Source organism: Suncus etruscus, chromosome 5 (genome assembly GCF_024139225.1).
Source record: "Suncus etruscus isolate mSunEtr1 chromosome 5, mSunEtr1.pri.cur, whole genome shotgun sequence".
Classification (NCBI taxonomy): Eukaryota; Metazoa; Chordata; class Mammalia; order Eulipotyphla; family Soricidae; genus Suncus; species Suncus etruscus.
Genome location: NC_064852.1, coordinates 26,226,777 through 26,251,452, shown reverse-complemented (window position 1 = coordinate 26,251,452; position 24,676 = coordinate 26,226,777). Strand labels below are relative to the sequence as shown.

Genomic DNA, 24,676 nt, shown 5'->3' with positions numbered 1-24,676 from the left:
CCCCCTTCACCAGTGCAGGATTCCCACCACCAATTTCCCAGATCTACCTACTCCCCACCCCACCTACACCTGTACTCGAGACAGGCCTTATTTTTCCCTCATTCATTCACATTGTTATGATAATTTTCAGTGTAGTTATTTCTCTAACTGCACTTATCACTCTATGTGGTGAGCTTCATGTCATTAGCTGTACCTACATGGGAAGATTGGGGGAAATAAGGGTTGGGACTGAGGCAGTAAAATATTAGAAATGAGATTTATAGGGCAGTATCAAGGTCACAATACAAGATGGATGTTATGGATATATAAAATATATGCATACAATACTATCAATAGGAAAACAAGGAGAAAAAAATTCCAGTGATTGTCCCAACATAAACCAGTGCTAGACGGCCCACCCACCTCCATGGGAAGCTTATTGTAATCAAAGCCTAACAGAAGGAAATTAAAGATCTGTATAGTCTTTAATTTAGAAAAAAAAAATCAATGTTGGGCCTGGTTTTCACCATGATTTTTCAAAATTAGAATGTTAAAGATAAGAAAATATTAATTTGATTAGGCCCTGCATTTGAAGGCCTTGAGTTTGCAGACAAATCCACCTCCTAAAATAGAAATAAACCAGTGGCCTTCATCTGTCTGCCCAGGATGGAAAGTTAGTCATTGCAGGACAAACTTCACTAATTTGCATATTATTGCACTAATCGGAACTAGATTGACTTGGGCCTAATTTGCATATCAGACTGAGAATGTTCTATTTTAACTTTGCCTCCTAGAGGATAGATATACACTCTCCCCTTCTTTTGCAAATTAGCAAAAGATTCATAGGCTTTCTAGGTTAACATTTTCCTAATAACAGGCCTAGACTCTCAAATGGTTTTTTTTCCTCTCAACCAGGTTTACACATTTTGTCCAAACCTGCAGAGAAGCAAAGGTAATATTCTGTGCTTCTCTGTGCCCTAGTTTTCTCCATTATAAGATGTAAAAGTAATGTTATTTCTTCTACTTTCCTTCCCTAAGAACTAAATATTCTAATTTAAGATTTTCCTTTGAGGGACAGGAGAAATAAATAGTATAGAAGATAAATACTTGCCTTACTCGTGGCAATTGTGGGTTCAATCCCTCTCCCCAGCAGCTCCTATGGCACCTGAAACACACCAGAAGTAATCCCATAGTACAACAAGGAGTATACCCTGAGTACTACAGGGCATGGCCCAAAAACTTAAAAAAAAAAAAAAAAAAGTTTATCTTTGCCAGTTTCCTACCATGCTGCTTTTTTTTTTTTTTTTTTGTTTTTGGGCCACATCCAGCAGTGCTCAGGGGTTACTCCTGGCTGTCTGCTCAGAAATAGCTCCTGGCAGGCACAGGGGACCTTATGGGACACCGGGATTCAAATCAACCACCTTTGGTCCTGGATCGGCTGCTTGCAAGGCAAACGCCGCTGTGCTATCTCTCCGGGCCCTCCATGCTGCTTTTTTGACCCTACAAAAATAGCTAAAGATATCGTTTTTACTAAAAATATAAATGATGATAGTATTCACTTTCACAACACAAACTCTAAAAAAGAATTACCCAATATAAAATACATGGTACTGATTAAAGAAACTAAACTATTTGCTGACGATTATTTTCAGACAAAATTTATAAGTAACAAGCTGAGTCTTCATCTTTTAAAGGAGCATTTCTGTATGTACTGAATAAGAACTTTACAACTCTCATTCTTTCACCTTAATAATGTGAAAATGGTTTCCATTTGAAGCTAGATCTCAGCATAGCTCAATGTCCTAATCTCCTCTTGTCAAAATAGCTTCTCTATTGTTCTAGGTTCATTTTAACACTAAATTAAAAGTTCATATGGTGACAATTGTAAAACGTTTTTTACATTATATGCCGGAAGGTACCTCTATAAACCACTTTAATCATAATTGTTACCATCACAACAATATTTTCTAGACCTCAAAGTGCTCCATAAAGACCAGTCTTTCACATGTTGTTCCCTCAAAACATACCCCATGAATTAGATAAGGAGTAACTGACTTCATCTTCCAGGCTTAATAGTCATGAGAGCACATAACTTCCTTCTGATTCAAAGGAAAGAGTGGCATTGAAATCCTAAATCTAATAATCTAATACTATTCCAGTGGCACTTCCCCCCCCCACCAAGTTTTCTAAAATAATCTGGGAAGTAATCGATCGTATTTAATTGTTCAAGCTTTTATGCTGTGCTTTCAGAATCACTTCTGATTTGTGGTCTGGCTCTAGTTCAGTATTAGTCAACACTAGGCTTATTTCATTGGCCCAATATCAAAGCTTCCTCACTTTAGCCAGAAATTAAAATAATAGCTTTAAGTTTCTCCTCCCTGTCAAAGAACTAGTCAATAATACAATTTGCCATTTTTTAGATGACTCTATATGCTCCTCACCAAAGCTGAATATATAATCCTTTTATTTGGTTAGTATAAGCATTCTCAACTTTTCCTCCAGAAAGAGAATTCTCTATCCTAATATTACCTTTCTCTCTGTGTCAGACTGTCTTTCGCTTGCAGGAGGGAACTGCGGGATTTTTCCTTGTCTTTTCATGTGAGGTATGTGATGACTTTCCCCTCACTTCTTCTAAGGACCGTTATGGCATTAACTACTAGGTGAGAGGCGTGAAGGTACTAGAAGTGGCCAACATGGTCACATAAATCTAAGGTAATTAATAACTGTTCCAAGTACAAAGCATCAGAAGAAAAATTATCCTCATGAAATATTCTCAAAATATACTGAGCTCTTGCATAGTGGTAGCACTTTTTTACAATCCAAGTGCAGTCTTGATTTATGATATGAATGGGTAAAGTCATGTTGATCCATGTAGCCAGAAATGTTGAGTTCTGGGTTCTTTCTTTAGCTCATTCTCAGTTGTAAAATCAACCCATGATCAATGACCTTGAACAAATCAGAACATACATTTTCAGAAATAATCCCACAGCTAGCTACGTTCTACAGTCACTCAGCTCATGGCGCCCTACAAAAATGTGATGTGACTGAGAAATAAAACCAATGAAAATGAAAAACTACTGTCCTACAGATGCCTGATGAGACTAAGCCTTCTAGCATCTTCCACAGTTCAGGTTAAACTTCAGACTTCAGCACTTCCTTCACTGGTCTTAATTGAAACTCCAGAGTTGATGGCTTAAGATTCACTCTATTTCCCTGTTTTAAATCTAAATTCTGTTCAAGATAAGTGGATAAAGAAACTATGGCACATCTACACATGGAATACTAAACAGCTGTTATGAAAACATGAAGTCATGAAATATGCTTATTCATGGATAGATATGGAAAGGACCATGCTGAGCAAAATGAGGCAGAGGCAGAGGGAGAGACAGAATGGTCACACTCATGTGTGTGATATAAAGTTTAAAGATAGTATGTTAATATTATCCAAAGACAACAGAGAAGTTGGCCATGAGGACCAGTCCATGGTAGGAAGGTTGGCACAGATAGTGGGGGAGTAGATGTAGGGCGAGAAGGAACCACTATGAATGATGGTGATAGTTAAAAATGTTCATTTTAGACAAAAAAAAATGGATGCTAAAAGATTAAGTGATATGCATGATATTCCTTCAGTAATGATATTGCAAACCACAGAATCTAAAAAGAAAAAAATAAGGAAAGAGAGGGAGAGGACCTGAGAGGGCAGGGAAGAGAGGCAGGGAAATAGAGACACAGACAGAAAGACAAAAATATGTCTGCCCCAGCGGTAGGCAGGGGGAAGGGTGGGAGGGAATCTGGAGAGCACTTGTGGTAGGAAATGTGCACTGGTGCAAGGTATTCATGTGTGTGTATACATATATTCTGTATGACTGAAACTCAATTGTGACTTTGTAATTATGGTTAAAAACATAACTATATTATGAAAAACATTGTAACCATGTTGTTTGAATAATATTTGTTAATCTCTGTTCATCAAAACACCATGAAAAGATGAAAAGTAATCCTGAGCTTGTTTATGACAGAGATAACTACAGATTAGTATTCAGACAGGGTGAGATGGGGGTGGCAATGAAGGCACTATACAATTCAAAAGAAAAAACCTCTTAATCCATCCATTAAATTCCAACATTTAGAAAAACTAGGTAATAGTAATAAACTCCAAAAGAAATACTTTTCTGTGCATAAAGATACTGGCTGTAGTGTTGTTTATAGTGGCTAAAAACTGAAATTGCTTATTACAATAGTGTTGTTTTTATGAAACTACATTTACACAACAAAGAAAAGAACCTATATTTACATGACATGAATTTTCTTTTTCTTTTTTTTTTTCTTTTTTTTTTTTTTTTTTTTTTGGTTTTTCGGGCCACACCCATTTGGTGCTCAGGGGTTATTCCTAGCTAAGTGCTCAGAAATTGCCCCTGGCTTGGGGGACCATATGGGACGAGGGGGATCGAACTGCGGTCCTTCCTTGGCTAGCGCTTGCAAGGCAGACACCTTACTTCTAGCGCCACCTCACTGGCCCCAACATGACATGAACTTTCTAAAAGATTTTCTAAAACCTTTTTCTAAAAAATTTTTAATGTAATCAGCCTTCTACAACAAAGGCCCATAATAATCCCTTAGAGATTGTATACAGGATCACAGGTAAAGAATACCACGGGAAATCACTGACCAATGGAAACATCATAGCACTATGTTTAAATGCCTTTATCTTACTATATTTAAAATAACCTCTCAGCTATTCTGTCCACAGGCGTTCTTGGATACAAAGGGTGGACAAACTAAGATGGCAGCCTGGGGCTCAGTCACATGAGATACTATACCCAGCTTGCAGTACGAGATGGTCCCGAGAAAACTCTTTAACATACACTTTATCTTTAGGTTATACCTTCTTTTAGGAATTGAAGCACGTGACCAGTCAGACCACCGAAGCAGCAACTGTAACCTACAGACTTAAACTACAGGCCCTACTCATCAAACACATTCAAGCAAACTAGCATTCCCTTGCTATTTTCTCCTCTCTTCTCACTACTTTCTTTTTTACTTTACTTTTCTTTTCTTTTCTCTTCTCCCTTTCTTTCTAATGTATTTTCTCTTTTCTTTCTTCCTACCCCTTCCATATACTTTCCCCTTTCCCCCCTTTGGAAATCCAACTATCCCTTCACCCCTCAATCCCATCCAGAACTCCCACCATATTAAAACTCTTCACCCTCAGTCCTTAATCCATTAGGCATCAAGACTGACCTCCTACCCCAGCGAATCAGTACCCAGCACCCAAGCGGAGAGACACCCAGTCAAACCCATACCTCGTCCCCTGCAAGAAAAGGCAGCCAACTCCCCTGCGAACTCATGCTGTGCAGCCCTCCCTACCAACTCCCCCTAACATGGACTGTTACTTGAAAACCAGACTTAGCTCCAAAAGTATACCCAGTGCAAGAACTCTTCCAAGACCTCCCTGCCGCAAATCTTTTGCCAATCTCAAGAAGGTCAGGGGGTGTGATGGAAAGGTGCCTGGGAACCCACACACCACAAGAAAAACCCAAAAGACAATGGGAAAACCTGTACTTCCAACATAAGTATAAGACCTGTATTACACCACTTCTTTACCTGCTTTTCCACAAAAGTAAGGTAGTCTTTTGCATCACTTTGTTCCTTTAAATACTTTGTTAATTCATTTTTAAAACAATGTTCTATATATACATATGTGAGCACATATTTTTTATTCCTATTTTTATCTTTTTTGGGTGTGTGACCTGTTTCTGTTTTCTTCTCTGTCCACCCCCAAATGCACCCACAATATAATGTAGCACCATTTCTCCCTGCAAAGGCACACTAAAAAAAGGGGAAATCTTACATATAAAAAAGAGCTCTTATCTACTAGGGATTGGAACTCATACTTGTTTACAATACAGGGATATCTCCTACCTTGAAAATATGTCACGCGGACCCAACTTAGACCTCAGGTGATTAGACACCATTCGTCCAGCCTTGAACCCTGGATCCCAGACATAGAAATGACACAGTTCTTCACAATAACTACAGGAAACAAATCCCATCTGGGTCAGCCTTAATACTGCTGGGTCACCAACAAGTGCCAGCTCTAATATGACATCCTGACAACGAGGAAATGGGAACAACTTGACCTAAGAGCAGGTTATCCTACCTTACCAGCTAACGATAAGACAAAATCAGAAGACTTGTCATCCTTTGGTAGGTCCAAAAGACAAGATCACAATTTACAGATGACTGGCTGGTAGAACCATGACCAGACTGTATATATCTTGGGACCAATAAAAAAGCCCTAGTCTAGAGTTTGAACTACGACCTGCACAACAACCATGATCCCCAGTTCCAAAGGTCTGGCAGAGACAATTGCAATGGAATGGGGCTTCTGGAAACACAATGAAAGACGCTATACTAGATGCCATCCTAGGATCAGTGCAAAGACCAAGACCACCAACCACAGAAGATGGATTAAAATGACACTGAAGGAACAGAACTTCTAGAACTACAAAAAAAGATTTCATCATAATTCCCGCTCCTGGACCTGTGCAGATACTGAGATCTCTAGATACAGAGGTCTGATTTTATCACCCAGGACGGAGCAGAAGTCTTCCAAACACCACGAAAGCACCACCGGGAGAGTAAATGAACGTGAACAGAGTCTATAGTTAATCCCATGACAATATACTCCAAGGATGGAGATACCCCATATCTCTTAGGCCAAGTGAATTTCTTTTCGAATGACCCCAATATTTACTGTGCCAGTGCAGGAGGGAAAAAAAAAGCAAAAAGCACAAAACATTTTTATTTTTATATATATTATTTTTTATCTTCATTTATTATTATTTTTTTATTTTTATTTACCTATCTACTTTTTGTCGATTTCGTTATTTTGGTGTGGTTATTGAAGTTGTTCTCCCCATTTATACTTTTTTTTTTCTCTTCTTTTCTTTCTTTATGTTCTCTGCCATGTTTCTTATCTCAAGACCATGGTTTTTGTTGTGGTGCTTATCATTATTGTTGGAGTCCTCACTGGATATTTGACACTTCTTTTTGTACTGTTGGGGTGTTTCACCTTCTTTTTCTCCTTCGTCTCTCAAACCGATGATGAGAGCCTCTAGAAGGATTCCGCCCATTTTCGGCGCATTAGACTTTTACCCCAGTTTATTACTTTTCTCTTCTTCAAACGAAACCACATAACTTGAACTAGCTAGTCCTGCCTCCCAGTTAGAGGGGGAAATAAGGGAGGCACCATGACCAAACAGGTGCAAGACTAGGTACAGAGGGGACCAAATGATTGCAATGGAATGGGGCTTCTGGAAACACAATGAAAGACGCTATAATAATAATATATATAATAATGATTTCTGTGTGCAGAACCAGGAGTAACCAAAGTGCCACTAGGTGTGACCCAAAAACAAAAGTATCAAGAGGGGAGACACAAAAAGTGCTGGACAAAGCTTTTCTTCTGCTTTTTAGTTGCAGAGCTGTAACACTGATTTACCCATTAAACTGCATATCCGTTTGTTGTTTTTCTTTTCTTTCTTTCTTTTTTCTTTTTGTAGTTTTCTGTAGTTACATGAACACTAATCATTAAAATAGTATGGGGAAAACTAGGCAGCCCAAAAATAGGCTCAAGACACATATAAATTTAATTTTCCATCATGACAGTGTCACAAATCAATGGAGAAATGATAGTACTGGTCTGGAACAGGAAAGCTCAAAGGGTTGAATATGTGCTTTGCATGGTCTCCAGAGCACCACTAGGAACAATTCCTGAACAATATCAGATGTGGCCCAAGCAAACAAGAAATGGTAATACCGAACCAACTGGTGAACTATTTGCAAAGATTAAATTTAATCTCATATAATATCCTCAAATAGGCTTAGAATGAATTAAAATATTTTCTTTGAATTAACAGTAAGTGTAAACATGAAGAGTAAATATAAATAAATCCTAGTAGGAAGCTCAACACAGCAGCAAACCAGAATACCATAGAAAGCTGTCGATTAAAATAAATATAAAAAGATCCATGTGTTGCATGAGGCTGCCCCAGACTTTCTGTTTCTAACCCCTCAGGCGGATGGGTCTGATGAAGCAGGGTAACAAAGGAGAAATAATTCACAAGCAGTCAGTTAAAGTTTCATCAGTGTCAGCTTGCTTTATTCCTCAGCCTTTTTCTCCACTAGGAGTCTGTCTGCCCTGTGCTCATCTTTGCAGACTTAACCTGTGCTTCCTATCCCATCTTCTCCTGGGGAACTCTGTCTGCCCCCACAGCCAGCACTTTTTATTATTTAAAACAGCCAGCCTCATCCCAGGTGTGGGTGGGTCTGATCATCCAGATGGGATTAACATTTCAAAAGAAAGTTTAGGTAAAAGGGTGTTGGGAGAAGATTATAATTCCACCTTTTCAGTTTTATTTAATATCTTTATTTAAGCACTTTGATTACAAACATGTTTGTAGTTGGGTTTCAGTTATAAAAATGAACACTTCCCTTCACCAGTGTAACATTCCCACCATCAATGACCCCATTTCCTCCTACCCCAAGCCCTGCCAGTAAAAATAAAGATAGGCAATCTCTCATTCACTACCATTGCCATGATAGTTGTCAGTGTTGTTATTTCTCTAACTGCACTCACCATTATTTGTGGTGAGCTTCATATCATGGGCTGGTCCTTCCAGCCCTCATCTCTATTGTCTCCGTGTATTATTACAATAATGTCTTTTATTTTTCTTAAATCTTAGATAGGAGTGAGACTATTCTGTGTCTATCTCTCTTCTGACTTATTTCACTCAGCATAATAGTTTCCATGCCCATCCATCCATGTATAGGAAAATTTCATGACTTCATCTCGCTGTATATGGACCATTTTCTTTAGCCACTCATCTGTTGTTGGGCATCTGAGTTGCTTCCAGATTCTGGCTATAGTAAATAGTACTGTAATGAATATAGGTGTGTGGAAGGATTTTTTGTATTGTGCCTTTTCAGTTTTAAACAAAGCAAAAAATAATGCTACAAAACTTTGTTCTCCTCTTCTCCACCAGAGGTGGGAACTCTATATAAGAACTTAAAGCATCAAAGTTTAAATTGTACACAATTCTACTCAACACAGACTTCCCTACACTTACACATATCACAGAATTTTTTCCTAGACTTCTCTGAGCATAAACATCAGAACCTATCTGCAGATACAGCTATAGCTTGAAAATTCTCAGTATTACACCAAGTTACTAAGTCTAGAACCGAGTTCCTTTCCATAACACACTTTATTAAAAGACAAAATTTACACTGAAAGGATAACTAACAAAAAGATGAACATTTTAATTAACTAAGAACACATAAGGAAACTCTAAGAAAATATATGGCAACTCTGAGAAACTAAAAAAGATATGAATAAGCTCAAAATAATATAAAAGACCAGAAAAGATGAAAAAATTCTAAGAAACACAAAATTTTAATGTAATTATTTCCTACAATCATTCTGTTGTCAAAATATTTAAAATAGTAATTTCCTATTATGGCTAGTTCCAATTTGTTATCTGACTAGTGGCACTGTAAAACACAAACTTTATAATGAATATATATAAGTATGTGTATTTATACATATCAAGATCCTAAAATAATTACATACCTAAGAATTTCATTTCTACACAGGTATCTCCTGAAAATAAGCCATTTAAAAATAAGTATTTTATTTTCAGATGCTGATTGCATTATTAATTTGCATTATAGTAACTAATCAAATTGTGTAAAAGTTGATCTAATGGGGCCAGGATAGATAGTACAGCAAATTAGATGCAGCTGACCTAGATTGGATCCCTGGTATCCCATAGGTCTCCCGAGCACTGCCAGGAGTTATTACTGAATGCTAAATCAGGAGTAACCAACTCCTGAATATCTCTGGGAGAGGCCCAAAAACAAAAACAAAAAATAAAATAAAAACTAAGTTGATCCTGAAAGTATGGTATACCACAAAATGGAATATTCTAGTTATCGAAATTGAAAAATATGGAAAAATGTTTAAAATACAAATTATGAAGCAATATAGTTTTGAGGGTGACCCCCATACCCTGTGGTGCTCAGGGCTTATCCTGGCTCTGTGTTTAGGGGACCATCTGGGTTGCCAGGTATCAAATTTGGGTTGGCCACATGCAAGGCAAGTACCCTCTACCTGCTCGTTAAGTACATATTATTAAAAAAAATAAAAGGTCTAAATGTAGACTTCTCACAGCTGCTGCCAAGTCAACTCACTGGCTAACTCCATAGACTCATTTGTTTTCAAGAGATGCAAGCCAAGCCACAAACATTTATGAGTATATTAGTCTTGCAGCTGAAAAATCTGGGGCACCCTCCGGAAGGGGGCAGGCTAAGACACTACCCTGCTGAAGTCCCAGTTGCTGCATCCACACCCCTCAATTGCTATGCTAACAGCGCAACTTCACCACTTCATGATTAATCTCAAATACCAAACATTTGCAAATAACAAATGGAAAATTCCAGGTACACAGGTTTGGGGGCTGTAAATTTGTGGGACTTCTCTGAGACTTACAGAAACCCCAGCAACCATACCCACTACTCACAGCCACTGCCATGTCAACTCACAGGTCCAGCACCACAGATCCTGGAATTCTTCAATATTGGCACCCGGGTAGAATCACACCAAATTAGATGTGAACATAGCATAGAAGCCACCTACGCTCCACAAACAAAACCAATAACACAGAATATTCCCCTAGCAACAAACAGCTAAGTAAACCTTCAGTTGCCCCATTATGACATAACTAAAGTAATAAAATTTAAAATAAATGCATAGGAGATAAATATACCCAAATATTAAGGTTTTTTACTGGGTAGCAGGACTAGCAGGACTACAGAATTGTATATAAATACACAAGACCATTCTATAATACCATCTTCCCCAAAATAAAAAGTATTATTACACTCAACTTCTTAAAAATATTAGAGGCCAAGGAGGTAAGTCATCAGTATTTGCTTTGCATATGTGAAGCCCTGGGTCAAAAAAAAAAAATCCAAAGAAAATTAATTTTCTATAAAATCACTTTATATTAATTAAAAAACTAAAATTAATAGAATAAATTTTATTAATTTAAAAAATAAAAATAAAATTGTGAACTCAATATATACTCACATTTGTTTCTTTTTTGAGGAAAAGGGGGATCCAAGAGGAAGATAAAACAGATATGACAATAACTATTATTGGAAATACATGATAAAAGAACTGGGGCCGAGAGATAGCATGGAGATAAAGCATTTGCCTTGCATGCAGGTCGGTGGTTCGAATCCTGGCATCCCATATGGTCTCCTGAGCCTGCCAGGAGTAACCCTTGAGTGTGGCCAGGTGTGACCCAAAAAAAAAACTGGTACTTCCCAAGGCCAGAAGTAGTTAGTGGTAGCACATATCTGAGTTCAATCACAGGTATATACAAAATAGCCTTTGTAGAAAGAACTGATAACATGGCCAGAGTGATGTATAATAAGATGTTTGCCTTAACCATAGTGTCTAAAAGGAGGAAAAAATAGGAAAGGTGGAGGAGAGAAAAAATATGGACATTGGTGATGGGAAATGTTCATGGGTGAAAGGTGATATATATCGCAAGACTCAATCATGTACAACTTTGTAATCATGGTGTAAATAAAAGGAATAAAAATATTTTTTAAAAAATGCTTGCCTTGGGGGCCGGGTAGGTGGCGCTGGAGGTAAGGTGTCTGCCTTGCAAGCGCTAGCCAAGGAAGGACCGCGGTTCGATCCCCCGGCGTCCCATATGGTCCCCCCAAGCCAGGGGCGATTTCTGAGCACATAGCCAGGAGTAACCCCTGAGCATCAAACGGGTGTGGCCCAAAAACAAAAAAAAAAAAAAAAAAAAAAAAAAAAAAAAAATGCTTGCCTTGCACCCAGCCAGCCCAGGTTTGATCCTCAGCATCTCATCTGGTCCCTGAAGTCTGCCAAGAGTGATTCCAGCCAGGTGTGGCCCAAAAAAACAAACACACACACACACACACACACACACACACACACACACAAACCAAATATACTGTCACATATGTATACATCTGACTTAAACGTATTTTCAAATTTCATGAGTAGTCTCTTTGGCAGAAAGTTGAAACAACAAAGAAACACAAGCATTAGCATTCTGAAGTCAATGATTATTTTATTCTTCCTTCCAGTACTGTGTAAAAGCTTTAACATATTAGACAAAACCTTTGATAAGTTATTTCTCTGAAGGTAACAATATAATCTTATATGACACAAACATGTAGTGTGTGCTGTGTGTGCAGATACATATACATGTATATATGTGTGTAAGACTGAGGTGTCTGCAATCTCCCTGTATTTCTGGGGGTGTTGTTGGGGAAGAGTAATGAATTGGCAACTGAAATGAACCTCTTTCCAGTTAGAACAATGATGTCAGTTCAGCACAAGAACAGCTTTTTCTTTTTCTTTTCTTTCTTTCTTTTTTTTTATAAGAACAGCTTATTTTCACCTGCTTTATTCATCTGAGACTTCCTCTAGCTCTTAAGAATCTGGGAAAATCTGATCATCTAGAAAGACAATCCATTCTCCAGCTATCTACTGAACGTGCTCTTTATTTCTAATCAGAAGGTTGCACTCCACAGTTATGCACATTCAATAAATAGCTCCCTGGGTACTGCAGTTTGAAACTTCATGCAAGCATGCATACAATTCCCTAAATTCCCTTCATTATTCAAAATAGGAGGAATCTCTAACTTCCTAATTCATTTTAGGTGGTGCCTACAACTAAGTATCTCACTGAAAGGTATACAATCAACACAATATGTTAGAAAACTGAAAAACTGAAAAAATAAATGCAGTTACCTGCTTTATTTGGCTACAAAAAGTTCTCTGTCGCTATATATGAAAATATCACAACCACACACACAACATACTGCAAAACTTTTAATACAGTGCAATTAAACTAAATATTCAATCTTTCCACACACATGAAAGATATCTTCTGAGAGAAAAACCAGGCTATTTTTTTACAGTGCTCTTCGAGTAGCTGCAACGTTTGACACTGATTGTGATACTTGTTATAAGATCAGGCCAGGCCCTCAAGCAGAGATTAAGGATGTGATCCAGGTGCCATCTTTAGAATTCATCATCAGAGGACTGACCGTTGTCTTCATTCCTGAATTCTTGGTATTTACTTGAGATATCACTTTCTGGATTATAGCTCTGCATTTTAATATTCAGTTTTTGAGCTAATTTTTGTGCTGCAAGTTTAGCTTGCATCTCCTTAAAAAAAAAAAATAAAAGAAGCCGGTTAGACACATCTTTTTCTTAAAATTTCTCAGGGTATTTCCATAAAACAGAACTGAAATAAATAACATTGTTTTTGCTCTCAGCAAAACCACAATGAGTCTAACTGCTATCCCCACCACAGAAACAACAGGGCAATGCTGCTGAGAGTTGATGGTTGGCACAGTTCAGTTGTATAAACAAACAATAATGCACTAAAATATCCCATCTCTGCACAAGAAATTGAGTACATATCACTATAATACAAATAAAATTTTAACTATGTTGGCACATGCATATATGCACATATATATACAGAGGTACTCACACAGAACTATCAACTAACAAAACTCATCAATGCTGCACTAAAACTCACAGAATCTTTTCCTCTAGGTTAAATATTTGGCTTTCAGGCTTGAGACTTACATTTTAATGCCACAGTGAAAAATCAAACAAACTAATACTAACAAGTGCATAACACTGGAACTGGGAGATGTCTCAAAGGGAAGGGGTACATGCTTTGCATGCAGAAGCCCCAGGTTTAATCCCCAGCACATGGTTCTCCCAGCATTAAAGGGTATGGCCCAATTGAAAATAAATAAGCATTTTACAAAGAAAAGAGTTCTCCAAATAGTCCCAAGGACCAAACAAAAAAACCCTATTTTAAAGACATTGGGGTGTTGGTTCTATCAATGTACCTCCAATTCCCTGACTCTCAATCTAAGGAGTTCTGGGTTAGGTTCCCCCACTGAGCAGATCTTACCAGGTGGAAGAGGAGCACAGGTAAGTGTTTCAGGGATGTGCAATCAGCAGCAATGTGGGGCTATTTTCTGACAAGTCATCTCTACAATATCACCAATAGCTATGATCTTCTTCAGCTATTTCCTGTAGCTCTAAGCTCCAGAAATTGGACACTGGAAGCGAACATAAGAGCTGATGCCATTCCTCCAGTAATTAAGCCATTTTAAATAAATGTTTCCATTCTGGGGCTAGAGGTAGTACTGAGGTAAGGGACTTGCCATGCATGTGGCCGGCTGACCTAACTTCAATCCCTAGCACTACACAAGTTTCCTAAGCACCACTTGGAATGATCACGGAACACAGGTTCAGGAGTAAGCCTTGAGCACAACCAGGTATAACCCCCAAAACCTAAATAAACTCTTTCAACCTTCACAAACAACCTGGACTAAATTTAATCCCACTAATGTAAGCAGCATGCCATATAGAGATGAAGAACAACCAAGACTCTAAAATACCTCATAGGTCTGTTTCTGCTGTTTCTGCAGTGCTAAAGACTCTTCAATGGAGAGCAGCTGTGCAGGCAAATGATCAAGTGGCAGAAGACGAGCTGCTGTGATGTCATCAAGATGCTGCTTGTCTCTGCGCCGCCTTTCTTCCAAAGAAATAGGAGACCCTCTTCGTTGACCATGACTCGAGGAGTCAGTATGCTGTGAAGGCAAACTGAAAGAGGAAAACTTTTCACACCACCAAACTATTTCCATACACATAAAGGTGACCCAGGACCTTGGCAGTTCTTTTCTACAAAAATATTAAGTAGTTAACCAACATTACATTTGGAAAAGAAAGCTATTTCTTTCATTCTTTTATTTTCTTTCTTAAAAACAAATGTGTGGATGTGGGGAGAAAGGGATCCTCATTCACTGCTGATAGGCATGTAGACTAATCCAGCCTTTTTGGAGAAGTCTGGAAACTCCTCAAAACACCAGAAACTGAGCTCTCATATGATCCAGCAATACAGCTCCAGGGAATATACTAGTAGAGGGACAAAAGTATAATGCAGTAAAGGCAACCACACTCCTATATTCATTGCAGCACTATTCACAATAGCCAGAATTTGGAAAAGACACAAGTGCCTGAGGACAGATGAGTGAATAAAGAAACACAATTCCATCTACACAATGAAATACTACATAGCTGTTAGGAAAAAATGAAGTCATGAAATTTACTTATACGTGAATAACGTTATGCTGAGGAAAATGAGTCAAAGGGATAGGGATAGAAAATGATCTCACTCATTATATAAATATGAAATTATATAAAAATGATAGTATGGTAATAATATTCAAAAAAAAGGGCCAGGAAGACTAGTTCATAGTAGCAAATTTCCAGAAGGGTGGAGTGCAGTTAAGATAGAAATGGGACCACTATGACAATGATAGTTAAAAATAATCACTCTGGACACGAACTGGATCCTGAGAAAAGGTAAAGAAATAGGCATGATACTCCTTCAGCAACAATACTGAAAACCAGTGTCTAATGTGAGAGAGAGAAAGAGCAAGAGAGAGAAATGTTTGCTGCAGGGGCAGGGCACAGGTTGGGGAGTTGGGAAGTAGAGCACCTGAGACATTGGTGGCAGGAAATATGCTGTGGTAAAGGAATGGGTGTTGGAACATCGTAAGGCTGAATCTCAATCAAGAACAATTTTCTAACTATGTATCTCATGGTGATTCGATTAAAATTTTTATTTAAAAAAAGAAGGGAACAGGTTTACTTCAAAGAACTAAAGTACTGAAATGGCATGTTTTGAAGAATAATTTGATGAACGCTTAGCTTAGATATAGGAGATACAGGCAGTCTTACTTCTTTGCCTTTTCTCTTGAAGTCTCAAATCTGAGCTAAAGCTCTTCAATTTTGTTTTGTTTTGTTCTTTTTTACTTTTGGGACCACACCCAGCAGTGCTCAGAGTTTACTCCTACCAGGGTTTGGGGAATTGAATCTGAGTCAATTTGCATGCAAGTGCCATACCCATTGGCCGTCTCAACTGTTAATCCCTATTCAAAGTCAACTGCAAAGTTCCAGTGCATTGTGTCCCAAGCATAGACTAACAGTCACACAGTTATTTCTAGTGGAGGACAGGAATGAGATCAGGAATATATCAACAGTCCCAGTTAAAGGGCCTGAAGTGTGAGTCACTGAGTGAACTGTAGGGAAGGGCATCCCAGCTTGGACTTAAAGCCACCAAGACTGCAGCACACAGGAAAGACAGAAAAGGTGGAGGGCAGAGCAGGGAGGTAGACTGGGGCTAGACCTCCGTATAAATTCTACTCTACATCACAGATTTAGATTTCGCCAAAACTCTCTGGCAGCAGTGAAGAAGCCAAAACAAACCATAGCTACAGAGAGGAAGGAATGTTCACTTTGTCAGCAAAGCAGATGAAAATTAGCAAACACGTAACAAAGTTCTTTAGGGTTAGCTGAGGGGACGATTAGGGGAAGATTAGAATGATCAGGGAGAAAAAACAGGAGATGGCAGCACTTCTAGGCAAAGTGGGAGAAAATGGAAGAAATTCTACCTTGTATACGCTAAATCTTGGATGCCAACACACTTGGGTGCCACCACACTTGTTTCAAAGGCAGCATGATTCCCAGTGCAAATCTAATGAGCTGGGAAGATCTGAGCTAAGTAAGGTAGCATAAAAAGTCAGAATACAGGGGCCAGGGAGATAGCATGGAGGTAAGGCATTTGCCTTGCATGCAGGACAGCGGTTGGAATCCCGGCATCCCATATGGTCCCCTGAGCCTGACAGGAGCGATTTCTGAGCATAGAGCCAGAAGTAATCCCTGAGCGCTGCTGGGTGTGACGCAAAAACAAACAAACAAAAAAAAAAAGTCAGAATACAAAGGAGGCCAGCCAACCAGAGCGAGCATAAAGAGCCAAATTTGACCCTACATTTTAATCCTCAAGAACTACTCACACACAGAATTCCTCAGTCCACCTGCCTATGGGCTACTGACTCAGCAAGGCAATTTTCCTGATCTGCTTTAACTATTTAGAGAAGGTTCTTTCTATTTTAAACAGTCTTAATTCTGTTGTTCCTTTGCCCACCCTTAATTTCAGTTAAATGTCCATATACAGTAAGTGAATCATGCATTTTTCCATGGTTATTTATTGACTAGATAATATTTGTTATGAGATTGTCCCCCTTGCAGGGGCTGGTTCAGTTACCTTGTAGAACTCAGGCCATGAATTCGACCCCAGTGCTATCTGCACACTTTCAGAGAAGTCCCCAGAATTCTGTCACCTGGGAACCCTGGCACTGTGATAATAGGATCTCCATAGCACAACCAAGTGTTTTCAAGCACTTCAGTTTTAAGTGTGCAGCCCCTCTGAGCACCTCAGACAACATGACCCCCCAAGAGCATAACCCCCAAAATGTGCATCAGCACATTCAAAATGAGTGTGGCCACTACAAGCACTACATTCAAAAGTGTGAGCACAAGTCAAGCTTATGTGTGGTGGGTCATCACACAACAGCAACAAAGGAATGAGAACATGGAAATGTGTTTAACATTTAGGCCACACTATATACAAAATCAAAATGTGGACTGATCCAAGAATACCTGTGATTCCTAACTGAAAATCAACTGGCACTCTATATAAAAGATTTAAGTTTTTTTTTTAAAAGGAACAATGGTTGAGTAGAATTAAACTTTAAGTTCTTCACAATTAAAGAACTGTTTAAGTATTTTAGAGGTTTTCAGTTTTTTGAAGAAAGAGTGGTTCAACTCTGTATATTGTATTTTCCTTGTAAATCTATATAGATAGCAACTGCTATTACTCATTTGGTTGTCAATAACTGCTAGAAATAATTATTTTCTCTTCAAAAAGCTTTTATTGGAGCCAGAGATAGCACAGCGGTAGGTCATTTGCCTTGCACGCGGTCGACCCAGGACGAACCTGGGTTTTATTCCCAGCATCCCATATAGTCCCAGAGTCTTCGAGGGGCAATTTCTGAGCCAGAAGTAACCCCTAAGTGCCACCAGGTGTGACCCAAAACCAAAAAGTGTTTCTTTTACTGGAGCCCTAAGAAACAAAACTACAAGAAACTTAGAGGATAGGTTAGTTGCCCTATATTAGCTCCCTTTCTCTCCTCCTCCATCTTGCTCCAACAAGATACTATTTTTAGTCTAATGTTCTTTCAGATTTTAAACCTTTGGCCTTAATCTAGACTCTAAACTCTTTGAAGAGCAGAATCTTTACTTCTGTTTAGCCAACACCTGCTGCTCATATATTATATGATTGTTTCTGCAATCACCTTCCCCTTAGATTATAAACTCAAGGAACAAAATTAGGGGGAGATGGTGTTAATATAATACCAGAAAATGTTGGCTAAGTATTACTAAATTTAATACTCTGTCTAGAATTTAAAACTTTCCATTTCTCAGCTAAAAGACAAGTGTTTTTGTTTGTTTGTTTGTTTGGCATGGCTCCTTCACTCTCCAGCCAGGTTAGTGTCTGCGAAATATAGTTAGTCCTAGCCACATATACATATAATTCTCATACAAGCTGACAAAACCTAAAACAATCTTCCAATTTTTTTGAGCCTAACTCAAAAAAAGTCATCAGAAGGATTGTGCCTGATGGTACTTACACGTTAGTTTTAAATTTATGGGGTGAGGGCACTGGGTTTTGGGCTCGCATTTCTAAAACTTCCATGAAATGAGGCTTCTTCTGAGTCCCACTTCCAAGACCTGTTAAGTTCGCAGTACTCGTAGTTTCTTCTGAGGAATGCTCATCTGAAACTGTAATTCTTTGTAATCGATCCACTAACAGGTCATAAGAACTGCTGCAATTATCTTCTCTTTGACTTGAAACACACTGCTGAGGGAGATGCTCAATGGCTTCAGAAGAAGGAGGCACAGTGGCTCTGCCACTAGAAGTGGGGGGTTTGCTCACTGGGTTCTCAATCTCTGTAACCCCTTCATCTCCTCTGGAACCAGGCTGTACAAAACCTCCGAGCTGTGTGGGTGTTTTCGATGCTACGCTGCTCTCTATCGAGGGATGGTTAAGAACAAGTGATGACCCATCAAGTATTCGGTCAGAATTAGAAGCCTGATTTGTGTTCCCATCAACATCAGGTGCTTTTTGTCTTAGCTCAGAATTTAAACTAGCAGGATCAAACAGCTTACATTTTCCTCTAACCTTCTCATGTTCTGCAATGGCAGCTTTGAGCTTGGCAACATAGGCTAAGATCTTTTTACCTTTGTCGGGCAATTTGCAAATGAATTTTCTGTGAAAGAAAGAAAAAAAAATGTATGTTGGAGCTGCATGTCAAACTTGAAATACAAAGCATTATCTTCAAAAGGGAGGAAAAAAAATCAATCTAAGTCAACTTGATTCCAACTGTAAATGTAATTAAGCCCCAAAGAAATGTAATATGGTCATTATCCAAATAACATTTAAAAAGTTAGCAGAGAGGGGCTTAAGGTCACGAACAGTGTTTCAGGTGCAGGGACTATGTCAGCTGTCTTACCTAGTTAGAATTTCAGCAAACATATTTTAAGCATATAATATGAAGCATCTTTTAAAAAAATCCGTTCAAAACTCATCACCTAGGCATTTCTGGGGTGGGGGTATAAATGGGCCCCGCAAGCTCTAAACTATTTTCAGAGTGACTAAAATACTTGCCAACTCACTCATTTTCTCACAGGGGCATAATTAGATTTTCAGCAGTCCTATAAGGGCTCTGATGATCATGGAGTGTCTCCTTGTGCTGCAAAGACTTCTGTCTCACCTATCTTTCCAGACATCCCAAAATATCAAGAGAAGTTACAAACCTACATTTTGGGATCTTAACAATTCTAACAGGAGCCCCAAACCATAAAGGTCACTGGATGTTAGAAATGGAACAACTCAACCGCAGAAAGTCGGAACATGTGACTTGAGAAGGGTGTCCCCAAAATAATTTGTCCACGTGGGAGATGAGACCAGAATCCCTCAGACTTTCCCCTCCATATCAGATCCCCTATTTCAACACTCATCCCACAACTTCAATGCTTGGCATCCTTTTCCAGTGAGCACCCCCAGACTATCTGCACTTTTCTCCTCTCCCACCTTTGGCTCACTTCCCTCCATTTAACTGACAGGATGAAATTGTTCCCTCCAACGCACATTTGAGTATTCCATGAGATATTGAACATTCACTCACTACTGAATGGTTCTCCACATGACGAACAGTGATGCAGGTAATAGGCACCAGTATTTTTTGTACTACTGGTTCTCCACCCTCTGCAATACTGGCTATGCCTGTTAAATCTCCCTGTTAACATTACTCCACACCCAATGAAAGCTTTCCAGCATCCTCAACTCCCTTTACCAATCTCCAAGCTCATTTATTTGCCTGTTTAAGCTTGAGGTCACTCTTAGAGGGGCTCAGGGAACCACATAAATTGCCAAGGATGCTATCCAGGTTAAGTGCCTTAATCCACTGACCACACTACCACTACCATGAAAACTTATCCAAGGAGAACTGAGACCTTCAACTTTGTTGCATTTTGTTTAGAAAGGCACAGCAGGCCGGTGCTTGGGGAACAACAAAATGCGGTGCCAGATATAAACCCCAATGGGTTGCCTGCAAAGCTAGATAGAGCCATAATCCCCAGTACTTTGGGGCCCTAATCCAGCACTCTCTTTCATCCAACTCTCTGGGGGCAGACATCTCAGAAAACAGCTCCTCCAAACCCATGCTCAGTCCATGCCATTAACTGGAGTACTAATAAAAATAAAAAATAAAACCAGTACTTGAGGAACAATATGTAGTGCCAGGTATGAACCCCAATGAGTTGCCTGCAAGGCTAAGTAGAGCCATAACCCCAGTATTCTTGGGCCCTAACTTAGCAGCTCCCTTCCTTCCAACTCTCTGTGGCAGACAACTCAGAAAACAGCTCCATCCTCCACCTCCACTTCCATCCTCGATCCATGCTACTAAATGAAGTACCTGCTAAAAAAAAATTAAAAATAAAACAACCTGGATGAAAACTAGCACCCAACAGGTGGGCTCCTGAGCAAGGGTACAAGGTGGCCCACTGTCTCCTCCCTCTTACCCCTTCCTAAAGCTCCATAGAAGCGGGTTTGGGGAGGAGGCAGAGAAGCTGGTGAACCTCCCCTTTGGGAACCCGAGGAACTCCCCTTTGGGCGACTCCAGAGACAGTGCTCACTTGCCCCAGTGGCAAAGAGGCACTTAATCCGGGCGGGCCCCACGCTGCAGGCCGCGTGCACGGTCCATGCTACAAGGCCTCGGGCACAGGTCACCTTCTCCGGACTCCAAAGCGGGAGGAGACCTGGACGCCAGCCCCGCCGGAGCCCCGGCCGTGCCCCACGCTTACTCGTTGCTCAAGAGTCTCTCCTGGCGCCTCAACATCTCCCGCAGCTCCGTCAAACTCCGCAGCCCCAAGTCCTCGGGAGTTGGGGGCTCGAAGCCGCGGAGCAGCGCGGACATTATGAGGCGAGGGCTGCGGTGGGCTCGGAGGCTGCGCTTGCTCGGAGGCAGGCCCCGCTGCTAGCGCCTGACCCGCGGCCGCCGATGCCCCTGAGCCACTAGTGGGGGCCGCCATTTTCCCGGAAGAGCCGCGCTTCTTCCAGTTGAATCCAACTTTATTGGCACGCCGGAAACGGACACGGACACTGCGCTGGAAGGGAAGGCGGGAAGGGCGGGGTTGACTGGGAGAGGCCAGCTCAGGTCAATTACTCTAGTCAATTGCCGGCCCCGGAGAGATGGCAAGGAGGTAGAGCGTTTGCCTTGCATGCAAAGGGCGGTGGTTCGAATCCCGCCATCCCATATGGTTCCCCCAAGCCTACCAGGAGCGATTTCTGAGCGTAGAGCCAAGAGGAACCCCTGAGCGCTGCTGGATGTGACCCTCCCCGAAAAAAAAAATAACCTCTACTCAATTACTCTAGTGCCTTGCGGAGCAACTTTTAGCATCTGTGTTTTTGCAACGGTGACCCCAAATTATAGCAGAATAGCCGAGTTCCCTACTGCTATGGAACTTCCTGAGTGGTGGAGGGTGTTACTTATCAAGGGAATAAGATGAGACTGGGCGCCAAGGAAGGTTATTGAGATGCAGGTTAAAATTGTTAAGTTAAATGGCCATTTGTGGAGTGGGGAGAGAGCTATGAGACCCTAACCTAGAAGGTACATGGAAAAGATGCTCCACAATAGGGAGCTGGAGCTATAGTATAGTGGGTAGGGTGTTCAGACCCAGGTTTGATCCCCCCAGTATTCCATATACTTCTCAAGCCCTCGAGGAGTGATTCCTGAGCACCACCACACACACACACACACACACACACACACACACACACACCTCAAGTTTCATATTATTAATCATCAGGGAGATGCAAATAAAAACAACAATGAGATAGCATCTCGCACCAGAGATTGGCACACATTACTAAGAACAAGAGAAACCAGTACTAGCGCATATTGAGGGAGATTTGTGACTCTCATTCACTGCTGATGGGAATGCAGAATGGTCCAACCTTTTTGGAAAACAATGTGGACATTCCTCAAAACACTAGAAATTGAGCTTCCATATGACCAGCAATACAGTTCCTGGGAATAGACCATAGGGATCCAATAAAAAGCACAATACAGAAAAGACAACTGAGCACCTACGGTTATCGCCGTATTATTCACAATAGACAGAATTTGGAAACAGCCCAAGTGCCTGAGAACAGATGAGTGGAAAAAGAAACACAATTCTATCTATACAATGGAATACAATATAGCTGTTGAAAAAAATAAAGTCATGAAATATATTATGATGAGGGAAATGAGTCAGAAGGAGAGGGATAGACAGAAAATGATCACACTCATTTGTGGGATATAAAAAAGGGCAGTATTGAGCTGGAGAGATAGCATGGAGGTAAGGCATTTGCCTTGCATGCAGAAGGATGGTGGTTCGAATCCTGGCATCTCATATGGTCCCCTGAGCTTGCCAGGAGTGACTTCTGAGCACAGAGCCAAGAATAACCCCTGAGTACAGCTGGGTGTGACCAAAAAACAACAACAACAACAAAAAGGGGGGCAGTAGAATAATAATACTCAAAGACAAGAGAGACAAGAGCTAGGAGGTCTAGTTCATTGTAGCAAGCTTTCCACAAAGAAGGGTGGAGTACAGTTAGGACAGAAAAGGGACCACCATGACAATGATAGTTAGAAATGATCACTCTGAACAAGAACAAGAACTGAGTGCTAAAAGGAGGTAGTGATAGGCATGATACCCCTTCAGTAATATTACAGTATCTAAATGGAAAAAATTAGAGAGTGAGAGGAAAAGGGAGAGGTGGGGAAGGAGAAAGGGAAAGAAAAAAATGCCTGCCATATAGGCAGGTGGGAGGCATAAAGTGGACAGGAGGACAACTGGGGACATTGGTGGCAGAAAATGTGCAATGGTGGAGAGATGGGTGTTAGAACATTGTATGGCTAAAACTCAGTCATGAGCAACTTTGTAACTAGCTCACAGTGATCCGATTATTATTAATTTAAAATGAATTATTTTGTTATCGCTCAATTATATAATCGTGCTAATAATTAAAACATTCAGCAATTATTAATTTAAAAGAACTAATGAGAGAGTGTGTGTGACAATGATCTATGGTCCGTGCTTCAAACTCAAACTCAAAGGTCAAAGGATCTTTTGTTACCAGGAGCCCTTCCTATGCTGCTCAGTGACATAGAGAGCAGGACTTGCGTTTCACTTGTCATTCTTCAAAACGCTTCCCACTTAGCATAATACTTTCCAGATCCAATCATGGAGCAGCAATTTGCATGATTTCATCTTTTTCTTTCAGTCAATAGTATTTCATTGTGTATACATACACACACACCAGTTTCTTTACGTATTCTTAGTTATCCTGATTTGAATTGTTTTATGTATAAAATCTTACCATTAACAGTATTGTAAATCATGGTGCCTAGTATTAAAATAAAATGCTTCCCACTACACACACACACACACACACACACACACACACACACATCGAAGGTTCGGAAGGCCTTTGAAATAATATCTCTTTCACTATTCTCTTTTTTTGTGTGTATATAGAAAAAGAGATGAAAAGAAAAAGAAGAGGCTCAAAACCAGTATAGTGTTTCTTGGGAACAAAACTAGTGGCAGTGCCAGATTTCAAAATCAACTTCAAAAATACCAGCTTCTGAACTTTCCTTCATTTAAATTTGAACTCCCCCTTTTACTTAATGTCTATTTCTAGTATTTTTAGTTGTTGAGGTTTTCTTTTTTTTTTCTGATGTTGAGAAGAAAGTATTGCATCACACCAGCTCCTAATGTTACATTTACTTTCCCAGAATCATAATCATAAAGGAAAGAAGCATGCAAGTCAGAGCAAGGATCAGTTAGGAAGTCTGAATATACCCAATAATCTTTTCTGCCTCTTTTCCCCCATCTTTATTTATTTATTTATTTTGGTTTTGGGGCCACACCCAGTGATGCTCTGGGGTTACTTCTGGCTATGCTCTCAGAAATCGCTCCTGGATTGGGGGACCATATGGGAATCCAGGGATCAAACCCAGGTCTATACTGACTCCAGAGTTTAGGGAGAAAAAGGACAGAGAAGAATATCAAGATGGGAAAGATGCGAATAGAAAGTAA

General features: G+C 39.9%; 2 protein-coding genes across 2 annotated transcripts in view; both read right to left on the bottom strand.

The window, feature by feature from the left end:
* AQP9 (aquaporin 9) overlaps positions 1-24,676 on the bottom strand; it is an 837,480-nt gene that overhangs the window by 550,465 nt on the left and 262,339 nt on the right. The window lies entirely within an intron of this gene.
* Positions 12,479-21,603, bottom strand: POLR2M (RNA polymerase II subunit M). Its single transcript, XM_049773693.1, has 4 exons — positions 21,392-21,603; positions 18,658-19,296; positions 14,521-14,725; positions 12,479-13,261 (listed from the first exon to the last, which is right to left on the bottom strand). The coding sequence occupies exons 1-4, from the start codon at positions 21,502-21,504 to the stop codon at positions 13,115-13,117; spliced, it is 1,104 nt and encodes a 367-aa protein (XP_049629650.1). The 5' UTR covers positions 21,505-21,603; the 3' UTR covers positions 12,479-13,114.